Source organism: Arvicanthis niloticus, chromosome 2, assembly GCF_011762505.2.
Source record: "Arvicanthis niloticus isolate mArvNil1 chromosome 2, mArvNil1.pat.X, whole genome shotgun sequence".
In the NCBI taxonomy this organism is placed as follows: domain Eukaryota; kingdom Metazoa; phylum Chordata; class Mammalia; order Rodentia; family Muridae; genus Arvicanthis; species Arvicanthis niloticus.
In genome coordinates this window covers 65,490,246-65,505,977 of record NC_047659.1, presented here as the reverse complement: position 1 = coordinate 65,505,977, position 15,732 = coordinate 65,490,246, and the positions used below count along the sequence as shown (strand labels likewise).

Sequence of the window (15,732 nt, the reverse complement as noted above, 5' to 3'; positions counted from 1 at the left end):
CTGGGCCTCCTGGCCTCTGAGCTCAGCATTTTTCTCTGTCTGTCACCACAGTGCCTCAGCCCAGGTTCCTTGGGAGTCCCAGGCCATCTTCTGGACTTTTGCCCTGCTGTCTCAGATACTCCCCACCCCCATTTTAGCTTGGCTTTTCACTTTCAGAGGGATCTTTTCCAGGAATGTCACCTGAAGGTTGTAAAGTGTCCACCGCTGCTTGGTCACACTGCCCTGTTGTTCTGTTTAATAGCACTTTCAAATCTCTTATTTATTGGTTGGCTTGTGTCTGAGCTAGGATATGAGCCCCATGAAGCCAAGGTAGAAGCCAGATAGATGGAATATCTGGCTCCCTGATTGTACCCCACAGTGTGTGATACACAGTAGGCACTCATTGAAAAAAAATGAAGACCACCATGGTTGGTACCAGGGAAGGAGGCCAGCTGGGCTGAGCTGGGTCACATCTTACCCTGTTCTGTTTGCAGGTCACTGCAGGGGGACACTGCACTGCCTCAAGGTGAGGCCTCTTCCCCTAAAGTCCTGCCACTTTCCCTGGTCATACGTGTGAGGCTCAGTGGGGGTCGGGGTTCACGTATAGCTGACAAGCATAGCCATTGAATCCCTTGTGATCACTTTCTTACACAAGCCTGGCCTTTGGCATACACACCCCATATTGTTCACACATCAACCCTTGCTCAGCCTCTGACCTCAGGGTTGATGGACAGATATTCTGTGCAGGTGAAGAGCTGATTGAAGCGGCCAAGAGGAATGACTTCTGCAAGGTACTAACTAGTCAGAGCCCAGCCTTGCCCTTGGAGGCCCTCACCCTGGGAGGGATTGGGCCCTTCTCATCTGTCATCAGCTGGTCCTCCATGAAGTTGCCCTGTCTAGGTGGCTTCCATCTAGGGGCTACTTCATCCAATTTGCCTGTCCCCTGTCCCTTGTACTTGGAAGGGGGTCATTCTTAAAGAAACTACAGGTTGGTTTGGCTGGCTGTGCATTTGGGGGAGTTGCCCACCCATAGGATGACAAAAGACTTGTGCTTCTCATAACACTCCAAAGACACCCTCAGAAGCCAGGGGTGGTGGCACACACCTTTAATCCAGCACCCAGAAGGCAGAAGCAGCAGGGTCTCTTTGAGTTTGAGGCCAACCTTGTCTACATAGTTCAGGACAGCCAAGCCTACATAGAAGAAGTGCCTAGGGAAGTAACTTGGGTGAACCTGTTCCTGGGTCCATGCCTGTGAAGGGTGGGAGATCCAGCCCTGCCCTGCCTTGCCCATTGCCCTCAGCTCCAGGAACTTCACCGAGCGGGAGGTGACCTTATGCACCGTGACCGGCAGAGCCGCACACTCTTGCACCACGCAGTCAGCACTGGCAGTAAGGACGTGGTCCGCTATCTGCTGGACCATGGTGAGCTGCGTTGCTGGGGCTAGGTGGGAGAAAGGGGGTGCCAGGCTCTTAGCACCCCTTCCTTTATTTGCAGCACCACCAGAGATCCTCGATGCTGTGGAGGAGAAGTGAGTATCTGAGACACAGGCCCTTGGTTCACCTGAAAAACCACCTTCCTTCAGGCCTAACCATTTGGTCACCCAGAGCCCAAGAATCCTTTCTGGCCAGAATGGCCAGCATGGAGTACCCTTCCCTCTCATGCCCAACTCCTGCCCTTTCTAATGACTGTTGGGAGACTGCTGGGCAGGCCTAGAGGACTGTCTACAACCAGCCCCTGTTCCCCAGTGGGGAGACCTGTCTACACCAGGCAGCCGCCCTGGGTCAGCGCACCATCTGCCACTACATTGTGGAAGCCGGGGCCTCCCTCATGAAGACAGATCAGCAGGTGAGTTGCCTGCCAGAACACAAGCCCACTCTTTCCCAGACTTGGGGGCAGGGCTAGGAAATTTTAAGCTCTTCTGAGCCAACACAGACAAGGTCCAGAGAAACCTGAGCCATCAGGGGGAAACCTTGTGACCTCTGAGGATACCCTCCCCCTCTGGCTGAGTAGAAGAGCCCCTGCCCTTTCCTAAGGCCTTGGGGGCCCTTCCACCTTTCTTCAGGGCGACACTCCCCGGCAGCGAGCTGAGAAGGCTCAAGACACAGAGCTAGCTGCCTACCTGGAGAACAGACAGCATTACCAGATGATCCAGCGTGAGGACCAGGAGACAGCTGTGTAGTTAAGGGGACCATGGATCAATGAGGGACATGACTAGAGGACTGGAGCTCTCCTTGCCCATCTCACTGCACATTCCTGTCAGATGGTTCTGGGGGGACCCTGCCACAGGGAAGGAGCCCCGTGCCACCCCCTGAGAAGCCGTTCAAATCTAGGGCTGGACTCTAAGGAGCTGGACTCTCACCTGTCCCTGGTCTCATGGGGAACAGGAAACAGGCAGGGCTGGCTGGGTCCCTCCCTTCAGGGCAGCCTCCCCCTCACCACAGCAGATGGAAAGCTGGACAGAGCTCAGCATCGAAGTCAAGGAGGCCTGCTCTCAGCAGGACTTTCAAAAGCCACCTGATCCTTGGGCTCTCTGGAGGGTTTTGGTGCCTAGCCCTCCTCTCTGACCCACCCACCATGGGCATCCCAGAAACTTAAGAGCCTGCTGTATTCACCTGCCCGCTGCCCTGCTTGGCACCTACCCTGGTGATCCTCCTCATGTCATTTCATTTCTGACTGTATGGCCTGGGGTGGGGTGGGGGGCTCCCACGGTGACTTGTTTACAGCTGGGTGTGACTCAGTAAAGTGATTTTTTTTTCCTTTCTTGTTTTCTTTTTTTCTTGCTGGGGGGGGGCTCTCATGAAGCAAAGGCGTGTGCTGGGTAAATCCTTGGAGTGGTGGAATGTTGGAGTGGTGGAATGGCCACCAACATCTCAAACCACATCGGAGTCCTTAACAGAGATGGGTCTGCCCCGCTCCTGACCTCTGCCTGGGGGCTTAGGCTCACAGGGCCAGGGGCGGAGCTGATTTCCTCTGCTTCCCGCTCCTGCAGAGATGATAACAATGAAAGTAAAAGAGGTGGGGCGGGGCCGGGCGTGGGTTCTTTGGTCCATTGGCCCCGTGCCCCGGAGCAGTCCCCTCCCCCTGGCTTGTACTAGGGGATCTGGTTGAGGTGAGCCTGAGGCCCCAGGGTCAGGGGTGGGCAGTTATCACCTCCGGCGAAGCCCGGTCTAGAACTTCTGAGACAACTCTTGTCAGCGACAAGATTTACCAAACTCAGTTCTATATGCTCCCCCATCCCCCCAACGCCCTTCCCTTGCTCACCCAGAGCCATCTGAGGTCCCGGGTACCCAGCTCCCCGACACATCAGAGCCCCTTCTTGCACTCTGAGTGAACTGATCACAAACTAGCCGGAGGTGAGCCTGGCCTCGAAAGGATAGTTCGTGGGTGCGGTGGCCGCCCCGGGCCTGTGACACCAGGACATACACCCGGGCTCGCGGTGGGCAAGCGAAGTAGTGACCTGAGAGCTGAACAGGCTGCGGGAGGGAAGTAGACAGGCCCAGACCAGGGAAAGGGGAGGAGATAGTGTGCTGGGGCTGCTGCAGGGGGGGACCTGAGCCAGGAGTGCACTGGCACGAAGGAGCTCCAGGGCCAGAGATCAGAGGTGAGTGGCACAGGCGCGGGAGTCCCCGCTCGACGAGGGGCGGGAGTGGAGGCGGGGACTAGGGGGTCGGGGAGGTACGGGTTTGAGGGGAGGGGGTGGGGCGGGTCCTTCCTTGGGGTGGGGGGAGGGGCGGGGGCCCATGTGACCGGCTCAGACCGGTTCTGGAGACAAAAGGGGCCTAAGCGGCCTTAGCGGGACAGGCCGTAGCGGGAGGGAGCGAGAAGCATCGTGCCGGCAGTGAGCGAGTGAGCGCACGCAGTGGCTGTGGCCCTAGTCCCTCCAGGCTGCTGCCACCAAGGGGCTGAGGTGGGGGTGGGGGGAACGCTGAGACTCGTGATAGCGGCTTCAAGTCCTCCCTCCGTCGCCCTCTTGTCGGTCCAACGTTTTGGGCCTGGAAAGTGGGACAAGTCAGTCAAGGGTGGGAGGTCCTTCCCGCGGTCCCTAGCGGAGAAGGGACTAGGCGAGCAACTCTAACCCAGGTTTTTCCCCCAGGATGCAGCACCGAGGCTTCTTCCTTCTAGCCCTTCTTGCCCTCTTGGTGGTCACGTCCGCGGTGGCCAAAAAAAAAGGTGATGGGGTAGGGTGGTCTCCGGAGTAAAAGAGAGCTGGGGTGGGCAGGTGAGGCCGTGTGACCTAGGTGCTGGTCTCCGAGGGAGTCTCTGGGCACACCATGTCCTTAGTTTTGTTCCTTGCGCCTTGTAGACAAGGTGAAGAAGGGCAGCGAGTGTTCGGAGTGGACCTGGGGACCCTGCACCCCCAGCAGCAAGGACTGCGGCATGGGTTTCCGCGAGGGTACCTGTGGGGCCCAGACCCAGCGCATCCATTGCAAGGTGCCCTGCAACTGGAAGAAGGAATTCGGAGGTGAGGTGGAGCACGGGAGGAGGGCGGGAAAGCAGAGGGTATGTCCTTAATAAAACTGTGGCAGCCACAACCCTCCTGTCTTTCACCATGGGGCCACTCTCCCATCAGCCGACTGTAAATACAAGTTTGAGAGCTGGGGCGCGTGTGATGGCAACACTGGCACCAAAGCCCGCCAAGGGACCCTGAAGAAGGCTCGGTACAATGCCCAGTGCCAGGAGACCATCCGCGTGACCAAACCCTGCACCTCCAAGACCAAGTCGAAGACCAAAGGTCAGCGAATGTGGTGGGGTTGTAGATCAGGCTACCCCATGCTATCTCTGCAGAGCAGTCTTCAAGTTAGGAATGGGCAGGGACTTGAGGGCCACTCTCAGGAGATGCTAAACCCTCTTCCCAAGTAGGAACTACTCTTTCTGATGGGTCATCCAATCTGGGTTCCTGGAAAAAGCTTGTCTTTGTCACCTGAGGAAGATGGGGTGGGGTCAGGGAGGAATTCACTCTGCACTTAAAACTTAGGAAGGATGTCCCAAAGGGACATGCTGAGACTAGACTCACAACAGCTATTGAGGCCGACAGGGCAGAGGTCACTCTGCCCACTTCCCCAGTGAGGAACAGACATACTCTGATCCTGGATGAAAATAGAAAGTTGTAAGTCAGGCTTGGTGGCTCATGCCTGTAAAAGCAGCACTTCAGGACTGAGGCAATAAGACTGCCATGAGTTCAAGGTTACAGACTGAGACCTGAGACTCTGTCCTTTTTCAAAAAAAGGGGGGGAGAGGGTGCGCTAAAAAGTTGAAGGAATAAAGAAAGGCTTGGCATCACATGGCTGCCCTTTTCCACCACTTCCAGGTTAACTGATCAGTCACCACTAGGGGGCAGGATTTTCTCTCCTTGATGGACTTGTATTTGTTGTCTGGTGAGTCTGAGCTAGGTCACCTATCGCACTAATGAATTTCTTTATTGTTTTCCAGCCAAGAAAGGAAAAGGAAAGGACTGAGTCAGGAGGTCTAGCCTGGGGTCTGAACAGAGCCCTCCTCTCCCACAGGCCCAAGCTATAACCCACCAGTGCCTTTTGTCTTCCTGTCAGCTTTGCCAATCACGCCTGCCCTCTCTCGCCCACACCAAGTGCCCAAAGTGGGGAGGGACAAGGGATTCTGGGAAGTGAGCCTCCCCATATCCCCTCTTGTTCTCCCCACCCTGATACCTGTTATTAAGAAATGAATAAAATAAACTCACTTTTTTTTTCCAATAAAAGCTTCTTTTTAATATATAAAAGCCCCTTCCCAGGGAGTTTGCCATGGAGCTTTGTTGGGGGCAGGAGGACCGGGAAAGATGTACTGAGGGGAACTGAGGGCTATGTAGGAAGTGCTCCCAACAGTTCATGGAAAGAGCAGAACATTTACAAAAATGTCTTCCAGGGCCCCTTGGGTGTCATCGCTCCCAGGGCTTGGGTTAGGGAAGAGGACCTAGGTGACTCACTTGAACTCTGCCTCACCTAGTCAAGAGTCTTTCTGGTCTAGGCTACTGCCAGTCTGGAATGAGATCTCATTGGGAATTGATGAGGGTGCTTGCTTGCATCACCCGCCACTGAAGCCTGTATGATCACCAAGTTCACCACCACCACCTTTTTCCCCCTTGGACCCATACCTCCCTCCATGTAGAGGAACACTGCCCACTGCCATTCATTTGATGTGTGACCTTTGGGGGTGAGCTCTGAACAATTGACTATGAGATCAACCATTAATTGACTCAGTCCCCTGGAGTCTGTATCTCAGCTTAGCATGGCCTCCCAGTTGCCCCATCCAGATGACTGCTGGCCAAAGGGCTTGGCTTCCCATCCAGAGCCTGGCTGAGCGACAATAGCAGGGAAGTCCTTCACCCTGGAGTGGGACTTGGGGGCAGGAGAAGGGCTGAGCCTACATGCAGGGGGAGGAAGGTGCAGGAAGGCGGAAAGCACCGATTACAGCACAACAGGGGACCCCACCCTTGCAAGCCTGGCTCCTTTTGCTCCTCTCAAGATGCTCCTGGGCTCTGCATCTGTTCATCCACCTCGGTTGGCCTTGATAGAGCCACTGCCCACTCCAGCTATTGTCCCCCTTCTTCCTGAGGCAAAGTATCAGATATAGACCAGGTAGTGTCAGTTCAGACCCTCCCTGGGCCGAGCCTCCTAGGCTTCAGTAGAAATCTGCTCTCCCATCCCAGCGAAGAGCCTCGTGTACCTCATGGTGTCTGGGAGACCTGTTCTCTTCAGCAGATGTGAACTCAGAGTGGGGCCGCCTACTCTCTCCTTCACAGCAGGTGAGCCATGTGGTTCCCCGGTACACACTCATGACACCAGCACCTTCTAGGGCACCTGTCCGTCTACCTGGCTGTGCCGATGTTCCGATACTGGCACAGCAAAAGGTGCCGGAAGGTCTTTTTGAAAGTGGCATTGCAGAGTGCATAGCAGGCAGGGTTGATGGTGCTGTTGACGTAGCAGAGCCAGTAGCCGATGGACCACACCCTTTCTGGGATACAGCTCTGGCAAAAGGTGTTCACCAGGACCATGACATTGTAGGGTGTCCAGGTGAGGATGAAGGCCAGCAGAATGGCAAAGATTGTCCGAGTCACTTTCCGTTCCCGGGCTGCCATCTGGCGCTTCTTGCGCACCTGGTTGCGAGCGATGCTGGCAAACTTCCGGGCCACATTGGCTGCTGGGCGCATACCAGCTGGCGTGGCAGGTACAATCTCGATGGCCGTCACACATTCATTGCCTGTCTGCTTTGTTACAATTTGAATCTTGGACCATTTGGAGGCTGGGTTGAGGGTTCGTGGCTGCAGAGTAGGGGCAGGCAGCGCTGGTGTGGTGGCCTCTGTAGTGGACAGCTCTGTGGGTGGTCGTTCCTTGGTGTTCTGGGTGGCACTGCCTGAGCTGGACTCATTGGAAGTGTCCTTGTCAGGCACTGGGCGCGGAGGCGGGGGCAGGGCTGGTGGAGGAGCCTCTTCTAGCTTCCCGTTGCGCAGTTCCTCTCGAGAAGCGCCCCCTGGTGGAGGTTTCTTGATACTTGGCTTCATCAGAGGGCTCTTGAGGAAAGCCAGAGTCTTGGCCTTCTTCTCCTTGGGGCCCTCAGGTCGATGCTTGTGAACGCGGCTGCGGCTGGCCAGTGAGATGTGAATGTACAGCACCGTCATGATGACCACAGGCAGGTAGAAGGCAGCAATGGCTGTGCCAAAGGTCACTGCTGGGTTGGACAAGAACTGGATGAAGCACTGGTTATCAGGCACTGTCCTCTTGCCCACCACGAACTGCCAGAACAAGATGGCAGGGGCCCAGAGCACAAAGGACAAGACCCAGGCAGCTGCAATCATGAGGCCTGCCATCTTAGTAGTGCGGCGGGCAGGATAGGTAAGGGGCTTGGTGACGCAGAAGTAGCGGTCAAAGCTGATGATGAGAAGGTTCATGACAGAGGCATTACTCACTACATAGTCCAGGGCCAGCCACAGGTCACAGACCACGGCACCCAGGGGCCAGTAGCCCTTGATGATGTACAAGGTGTAGAGGTTCATGGAGAACGCCCCTATGATGAGATCCGCGCACGCCAGGCTGAACAGGAAGTAGTTGTTGACGGTCTGCAACTGCCTGTTGACCTTGATGGACAGCATCACCAGGATGTTACCCACAACAGTCACCAGGCTTAGGGAGCCAGTTACTGTAGCAATGAATACCATCTCCACTGTCTCCAGGTGGTTGGGGGTTGCTGTGACCAGGCGCACAGACTGATTGGCTGAGCTGCCATTGACAGGTGTGAAGTTCGCCATGCTGAACCCAACTGGATCCAGAAGGGCAGAGGCTGGAGGAGGAAGGAGACAGCACAGGAGTGAATTGTGGAAGAGGATGGGGGTCGGAGGGTTACGCAGAGGTTACCTGGAGTCACTGTGGCTGGAGGAACTTCATCCAGGAAAATGTCAGGGCACTCTGTGCCAACCATTCCTGAGTTTTCAGCCCTCTAACGTTTACTGAAAGCTTCCTGAGCGCCACAATCAGCTCAGGGCTGAGATTATAGAAGTGAGTGAACACACACGGTCCCCATCTCAGAATGGATCATCTAGTTTGAGGGAAAACAGAAACACGTGAGGGGAAAGACTGTTAGAAAGAAGATAAGGCAGTGAGGGTGAAAGGCCCGAGAGAGAAGACTGGTGCTTGCTGGCTGACCCCGGGCCTCACCCAGAAGATGACACACATGAGGGCAACGAGGAAGCCACTGCCAAGAGCTGCAGCACGTGGCTGAGATAAGGCAAAGGCCCAGAGACAGCTCAGGAAAGCAAGGGGGAACATGAGGAGTGGCCCCAAAGGCTGGAAGGCGGGCCACGGGGACAAGTGTCTACTCATCTGCCCACTCAGGCCTGTCACTTCCCAACTCTGCTTCTTGGTTACTGAAGGTTGTCCCCAAGGCCACGCACATGACAGGACATGTACCACACATGTCCACATGACAGGACATGTACCACACACGTGCACCACTGAGTTGCATCTGCAGTCCCACTTGCTCATCTCTTTTCTTTCTTCCTTTTTTTTTTTTATTTTTTATTTTTTTTATTTTTGTTTTTGAGAGAAGGTCTTACTGTGTAGACCAGGCTGACCTCAAAGTCACAGACCTTGATCTGCCTGCCTCTGCCTCTAGAGGGCTGGAACTGCAGGGATGCTCTACCACAGGCAGCCACTTGGACATTTCTTAACCAATCATGGCCAAGGGAGATTTGTTCTCCCATTCCTACACAATAATAATAATAATAATAATAATAATAATAATAATAATAATAATTAATAATAATAATAATAATAATTAATAATAATAGCAGCAGCATAGATTGTCTACTGAGTTCCTGCACTCTGTGTTTCCCCACAACAAACCGAAGGCTGATATTGAGAAAACAGGCTCAAAGGTGTTAAATAAGGATCCACATTTCCTTGACGTCCTGGGGCTGGTCCAGTGCATTTGGGAGCAGAGAGAGCAGTCAAGAAAGACACAGAACCTGATGGTTCTAAGGGCTAGGGAGGTCACTCTAGCGACCAGAGGGGGTGAGGTGGGAGCTGGGACACCTGGAAGAGGAAGAAGAATAGAAAAGGGAGCAGAGAGATGACTCAGGAAGTTCAGCTTTGCCTGCCCAGCCCAGTCCCAGGGATGAAGAGAGGAACAGCATGGGGGCTGTTAGTTCCCCAGCAAAGAAATCAGAAGCCTAAAAGACCCAGCAGCTAAAGAAGGGTCTATCTGATTTCCCAAGAACTAAGGACAAGCTCCCTTATGGAGCCAAAAGATGAGGGAATTACCCCAGAGGGAACCTGCAGTCAGCCCCTGAGGGTTCACATCCCACACAGGATGACCCAGCTAAGGCCCAACAGAGCTCCTCCCCAGAGTTTGCCTTCCCTCCTACCAGGCTCCCTTCATCTCTCCTCCTCCCCTTCCTCTTCCATACATGTGAGGGAGGCCCACGCCCAGCATACTGTGCCAGGGCAGCCGCTCAGCCCAGCCTCCTTCACACCCGCCAACACACAAGCATTCCACATACGCACAAAGGCACCATCTCAGCCACACGCAGGTCGTATACGCAGTCCTGTGCGTCTGTGTGTGCGTCTGTGTGTGTGTGTATAAGAGGAAGAGAGGGTGCAGCAGCCGGCTGTGGAGAAGAGGCACCAAGTCTGCAGTCTGGGTTCAACCCCAACAAGTTTTAGCTGTACAGCCCGAGGAGAGCCATTTTGTCCTCTGGGAATTAGTTCTGTTATTTACAAAATAGAGGATCTTGTCCCACCACGGCCTTTGAACAGCCAGGGGATCCATTTGGCACCTCAGCTAGCTATCCGACTGGAAATGGCACCGGGGACTGCAGACACAAGCCAAGCTTAGGCCCAGCCCTCCAGCTCCACCACAACAGATAGATACAAGAGCTTGCCTTCTGGCTTCAAAGTTAAACCCACGGGCCAAAGAAGGACTGGAGGAAAGCGAGGTAATGATACCTCCAAGGTCACCCACAGAGTCAAGGGCAAAAGACAGATCCGTTCTTTCAAGAGACTCCATAGTGACATTCAGCTCCAAAATGGAGCCTCAGGCATCAGCCTTAGAGCTGGGAGGGTAGTAGCATCAAACACAGAGGCTACACCCCCTCCCCGCCCCCATACCCCCATACCCGTTGGTTGGCAGGGACAGGGGTAAGCCAGTAGGGGAGCCATTAGCACACACCAAGGAAACCCTCACTTTAGTCTCTCAGGGCCAGAACACAGCCAGCAGCCAGCAGGATAAGAAGATGGGGGTATGGGGGGGGGGGGAGAAGATGTGTGAGAGGAAAATACAATCTCTCTTGTTTATTGAGTCAGGAGCCCCTCAAAGCTCTCCCTTTAGATGATCAGGTAGAGGTTTAACGCCTATAGCAGCCAGAAAAGGTGAGTACTATTGGTAACTTCATCTTACAGATATAAAAGTCCTCTTACAGAAGGGCATCATAATAATGAACTTGATAAAATTCATCCAGTTTGTAAGAGGGCCAGGATTAGCAAACAGGGACACTTTCTTATCTCCAAGGCATTCATCAAACCTCACAGGATAGAGACCCACCCCCACCCCCAAGCATCTTAGACTAAGAATCCTCATATTCCACCCAGCTCCTTCACTTGGGTTTGACCTTTTGTCCTCCCGGGACCAAGAAATAGCCTTGACAAGTAAATGACCAGACGAATGGTGGGTGTTTTGGTCTTCCCGGAGCCCTGACAGATGCAGACTGGGTAAAATTCAGTTTTCTCAACTTGGTCCCAGTTTTCTTTCCAGACTTCTCTGATAGTCTCTTAGACATTCAGACCGCAGCATCTTTAGGCACAATCCCCCCGCCCCCCCCCCCGTCTCCCCCTCCCCCCAACTCCAATCCGGCCCAACTAGAATCTGAGAAGGCAAGCAGCCATCACCCTGGTCTGTGCGCACCGCTAGATGGCAATGTCGGTCCCCGGTGCCAGCTCCGGACCCGAGCCGAAGGTTCACCACATCCTCAAGTCCCAGTGTAAATCACAAATACAGAAAATCGCAGGGCAGGGCTCTCCCACAAGGGACCAAAGGGAGGGATATACCGCCAGTCTCCCTGGCCCCAGACTGCCACAAAGGTTCCTTAGATTCGGCCAGGGTTTTGAGGATGAGAAACTTTAGGGCGTCGGGATTCCACCCGCACCCCACAAAGCACCCATCAAGGAACGTGTAGGTGGGAAAACGAGTGCGAGTTGTGTTTGTGTGTGATTACTCGGGAGCGGGAGTAGACACTAGTAGCTGCTTGCATGTGCCAGTGTGTGCACCGCCACGCCTGGATACCGGTGCGCCTTTGAACGTGAGCATGCCAGCGCCATGTGGACACGTGTGTGTGCATGTGTGTGCATGTGTGTGCGTGTCTGGCCCTAGAGCTTGGGTGGCCGTAACCGCAGACTTATGAGTGAGAGAAAAATGCTGGACTATCAACGGATGACCCAGTCACATCCAACGCCCATGGCGGGAACCACCGGGAAGCGCCCGGTCTGTGGGTGGGGAAAGGATTGAGAAAGGACCAAAAATTAGGCTGCGAGGAAACCCTGACTTTGGAACCATTATCCTAGTGGCCCCGGCACCTGGTCCTGTCTGCATCTTCAAGAATGGAGAGCGCGCAGTCCCAGCCATAGGCTGACTTCTGTCGAGAAGCCTCTTTGAGAGCCGACGAATCGAGCCGTGAGGGTCACCGAGCTCAGTTCGATGTACCCTACGCACTGAGGGCAGGGGCAGGACCTCCATACGGGGAGCCCAGTCGAAGCTTGGGTCAAGAGGGTACAGTTGTTCTTCTTCACTCTTCAACCCGCACCCCCGGAGAGGCCCTGTCTAGTCCTATCCGTCAAAACAGGCACCGAGTTCCCAAGCTCTGGGCTCAGGTCTACCTCAAAGGCCATCTTGGGGCTTACCCTTGGGCCCATCTCCCGGCTCCTCCACGTCTGGGTCCCTGTCTAAAGGGCCAAGGTTCTCCGATGCCCCGCCCTCCCATCAACCCCCAGGCACGCAGTTCCTGTAGTCTCTGGGCGTGGGCAATGTGCTTCCGCGGGTCCTTGAGCCCCTACCCCTACTGGGGACAAGACGGGAAAGGGTGCTCTGGACGCCCGTGGGGTTGCTCCTGGGGTAGATTTTTCGAATATTAAGTGATCACTTTAGGAAAGCTATAGCCCCCAGGACTGTTCCTGAGGCGGAGAGAAGCCTCTGTACTTAAGGGGAAGAGAGAGGGGTACTGGATGTTGGGCCAAATCATTGTGTCTAACACTTCCTCTAAGAGCTGGGAGGGTGGGGGGCTGGGAGATGTATCTCCCCGGATGAGTAAAAGAGAGGGTACTCCTGGAGAGGGGGAAGGGAAACAGGAGAGAACAGGGGTGTTTTCCGTCGGGGCTCAAGGTCGCGGACAGAGGACTTCACGGGCTAGAGCGTGCTGGAGGCTCCGGGTGGGCCAAGGTGGGAACTGAGGGCAGGGAGACGGGCGGGAAACGGGTGCTTTGGGGCTTCATCTTCCGGCGCCTTGAAGAACAGCCAACGGAAGGGAGTGAGGGAGTGTGGGTCCTGACCCGACGGCTGCTCTGCTTCGGGGTTGGGCTGTGGGCTGGGACTATTCCTCCCCTAGCCTTCTCAATGATCACCAATCCCTAGAGGCTCACCTGGAGAAACCTTTTAGAGACCTCGGGACCCTTCTTCCAGAGGGGTGCCCCATCCCTAGGCTCTCCGCCTCTTCCGCACCGTGCTTGCCTCTTAAAGGGGTCTGGGGACCCGTTCCAGCCGGACCCACCTCTGGAGATCTTCAGAGGGTCCCAGAACCCTACACCCTCATCTTGCATTGGAGCCCCCCGCCCCCGCCCCCGCGCTTTCGCGGAGTTACTCACCCGCTGCTTCTGTCTTGCTCCGCTGATGCCGGACAGACGGCGGAACAAGCCAGAGGCCCCGCGAGTCGGTGGGGTGGACGACTGGGCCGGGGGCCGGGGGCGGGGACAGGGTGCCAAGGGGCGGCCCCTGCTTCGCCTGCAGCTCCCGGCGCTGTGGCTCCGACTCGCGCTCACGCTCGCACTTTTCCCCGAGCCGCGTGATGTCACAGGGAAGCAGCCAATCGTGGTGGGGACGCACCGCTCGCCCGGGGCCGGTCACCCAGAGGCGACGCGCGGGGGTCACCACCTGGAGTGTCGGGCACCCTTGATGCTCACACCCTTCCTGGGAGATGGCCCGCGACTCGGGACTCCGGCACCGAGGGCACCGCCCACAGTCGCCAGATTAGCCTCTGGCGCTACCCTCCGGGGGGTGGGGTGGGGGCTGTCCGCGTTGTCATGGGGACTAGGCGCCCCCTCGCGGGCTGGGGAAGAACCAGGCGGCCAAGCTTGGCTATGAGCCCCGCCTCCGCCCTAACCACGCACTCTGGACCCCGAAGAGTTTTCAAGCCTCTCCATGGCTTGTAGCCCCTTCCTTGTCCCGCCTGCAGTTTAATCCTGGTCTTGAGGGTTTGGCCCCAACAGGCTCCTGGTGTGCAGTGGGGCAGATTCTCCTGATGTGCTTCTGTCGGGGCAGAACGCTGCCTGTTGGCCGCTGGGCAGCCAAAAGACTGGAGCCGTCGGGGCCTGAGGAAGAGCAGGTGAGACTGGACAGGCGAGCAGCTATCTATCTACCTTGGCAAAATATCTTGTCACTCTCCATGCCTGGGAAGGGACGCGCACTAGCCGTGAGACTGAAGATGGCACGAGCCTCCTATCCAGCCGCGACACCGAGAATGAGTTCATCGCTGCCTATGAGGGGAAGCCAGGTGTCCAAGGTCACCTGGGACAGAAAGGCCCTGAAGGAGAGCCCAGTCTCCCAGACCTCCCGCAGCAGTACTAAGTAAGCTAAGGCCCAAAGTAGGCAGATTCAGCACCTCGGACAGCTCTGCAGGTCCTTGGTCCCGAGGCCAGTAGATCCGACTAGGTACCCGTGCTTGTTCCCCCGGGCCAGCCAGGGTTGAACGCATCCCTTCGCGCCCGGGCCCTGCGTACCGGTCACCCACAAAGCTTTTTGGGTGTCAACAGCTAATTAACCTTAAGCCGACTGACTCCCTCTTGGAAAAACCACTTGAGTCCCAGCTCTCTACCCTCCTGCAAGGAACGGTAGGGGATCCTGGGGGGGAGTGGTGGTGGTGGGGATAGCTTTGGAATAACAGAGGAGTTAGGAACCTTTTAACAGAGAATGGGTGGAGACATGAACTAGAGCCGGTGAGAGAAGGCTCCTGCTTCATGCTGAAGAGGAGAGGGAGGTCAACATTGGTCAAAGTTGAGGGCAGGCTAGTATGAGAAGCCATCTTCCCTCCCATGGGTGCTTTGGTCTCCCATGATCCTCGTTAGAAAAAAAAAATGAAAAAAAAAAAAAGGTGCTATTATTCTTGATCCCACTTCACAGGAGAGGTGCAGTTGATTCATATGGCACCAACTTCTTCCACTTTACCATATCCCCCTCCCTGGGGGCCAGGAGCAGGGTGCTCTTGGGAGAGTGAAAGTGTGTGTATGGGAGAGGGCAGAATGTTAAGCAGTCACATGAGGAAGTAAGGAAGCCAGGCTTGTTAAAGAGAGGAGGTTCCAGAAAACAGAAATGCCTCCAACCACAAGCGAAGCTGATGCAGTCTGTGAAGCCCGGGCCTTTACCTCACCCACCCACCCACAGCTCAGCTCACGGATAAACTCTGGAAAGCTGAACCTCGACTAGGGAACCCAATTTAGTTTCTCTGCTTTCTTTGTTCTAACTGGGTCTTGGGACACTTTAAGGGACTACCTGCCATTATCTTGCTGACACCACATGGTTGTAGTGTGTAAGGGGTCCTGCAAAGGCTTACCGCTGAGGAGAGTCTCCCCGGAATGTGGACTTCCTAAGGAACTGGTGTGGAGGAGGTGACTGGCCCCTACTCTGCAAATCAGCAGAGGTGAATAAGGCATGCTCGCTTCTGGATCACAAGCGTTCTTTCTATCCTGTTTGCTGTCAACTAGAGCCTCTGCATGTTCAGTTGACCGTGCCTTGACTTCTGTGTTGATGACAGAGCAGCTGTGTGTACCTTGGCTGTTGGTCATGTGGTCATAACTGGTAACTGAGGGTTATTTGGAGGGGTAGATCTAGCACACTTTGCATATTGTTTACACTCAAGAGTCTCTCCTGTTAAACCAAGGCATACATCTGTTTGTAGTAGAATAGGCTTGGCAGTGGGTGTCCTTCTACCCTTCAAATATTTAATTTAAACTCTCTCCCTTAGATGCCCGTGCAAGGAAACTCAAGGCA

The 15,732-nt window shown here is 55.2% G+C and overlaps 3 protein-coding genes and 1 long non-coding RNA gene across 10 annotated transcripts in view; 2 read left to right on the top strand and 2 right to left on the bottom strand.

Annotated features, from left to right (window-relative positions):
- The window catches only part of Dgkz (diacylglycerol kinase zeta), a 42,299-nt gene extending 39,564 nt beyond the window's left edge, over positions 1 to 2,735 (top strand). For all 4 annotated transcript variants that reach the window (XM_034494443.2, XM_034494444.2, XM_034494445.2 and 1 more), the window contains 6 exons: positions 474 to 505; positions 727 to 770; positions 1,280 to 1,400; positions 1,474 to 1,507; positions 1,725 to 1,824; positions 2,042 to 2,735. In XM_034494443.2, coding sequence (XP_034350334.1) covers positions 474 to 505; positions 727 to 770; positions 1,280 to 1,400; positions 1,474 to 1,507; positions 1,725 to 1,824; positions 2,042 to 2,158 — 448 coding nt within the window. In that variant the 3' untranslated portion in view covers positions 2,159 to 2,735. The remainder of the gene's footprint in view (positions 1 to 473; positions 506 to 726; positions 771 to 1,279; positions 1,401 to 1,473; positions 1,508 to 1,724; positions 1,825 to 2,041) is intronic.
- LOC143441367 (uncharacterized) lies at positions 2,419 to 3,377 on the bottom strand. Its single transcript, XR_013108700.1, has 2 exons — positions 3,241 to 3,377; positions 2,419 to 2,962 (listed from the first exon to the last, which is right to left on the bottom strand). It is a non-coding gene; the product is annotated as an uncharacterized LOC143441367 (long non-coding RNA).
- Positions 3,378 to 3,441: 64 nt separating this feature from the next.
- Positions 3,442 to 5,692, top strand: Mdk (midkine). 4 transcript variants are annotated; one of them, XM_034496209.2, is made up of 5 exons: positions 3,442 to 3,580; positions 4,073 to 4,149; positions 4,283 to 4,441; positions 4,550 to 4,711; positions 5,410 to 5,692. In XM_034496209.2, the coding sequence occupies exons 2-5, from the start codon at positions 4,074 to 4,076 to the stop codon at positions 5,433 to 5,435; spliced, it is 423 nt and encodes a 140-aa protein (XP_034352100.1). In that variant the 5' UTR covers positions 3,442 to 3,580; position 4,073; the 3' UTR covers positions 5,436 to 5,692. The 4 variants fall into 4 exon arrangements, with proteins under 4 accessions (XP_034352100.1, XP_034352098.1, XP_034352101.1 ...); XM_034496207.2 differs by lacking the exon at positions 3,442 to 3,580 and adding an exon at positions 3,713 to 3,825; XM_034496210.2 differs by lacking the exon at positions 3,442 to 3,580 and adding an exon at positions 3,850 to 3,987.
- A 97-nt stretch (positions 5,693 to 5,789) lies between these two features.
- On the bottom strand, positions 5,790 to 14,762 carry Chrm4 (cholinergic receptor muscarinic 4). Its single transcript, XM_034496206.2, has 2 exons — positions 13,335 to 14,762; positions 5,790 to 8,268 (listed from the first exon to the last, which is right to left on the bottom strand). Exon 2 carries the CDS (start codon positions 8,234 to 8,236, stop codon positions 6,800 to 6,802), a length of 1,437 nt encoding a protein of 478 aa, XP_034352097.1. The 5' UTR covers positions 8,237 to 8,268; positions 13,335 to 14,762; the 3' UTR covers positions 5,790 to 6,799.
- Between the last annotated feature and the right edge of the window lie 970 nt (positions 14,763 to 15,732).

Bases quoted from the DNA above. Each gene is read 5' to 3' on its own strand.
- Mdk (XM_034496209.2), top strand. From the start codon at position 4,074: ATGCAGCACCGAGGCTTCTTCCTTCTAGCCCTTCTTGCCCTCTTGGTG. The intron at 4,150-4,282 runs GTGATGGGGTAG...TGCGCCTTGTAG, and splicing joins CGCGGTGGCCAAAAAAAAAG to ACAAGGTGAAGAAGGGCAGC. The intron at 4,712-5,409 runs GTCAGCGAATGT...ATTGTTTTCCAG, and splicing joins GACCAAGTCGAAGACCAAAG to CCAAGAAAGGAAAAGGAAAG.
- Chrm4 (XM_034496206.2), bottom strand. From the start codon at position 8,236: ATGGCGAACTTCACACCTGTCAATGGCAGCTCAGCCAATCAGTCTGTG.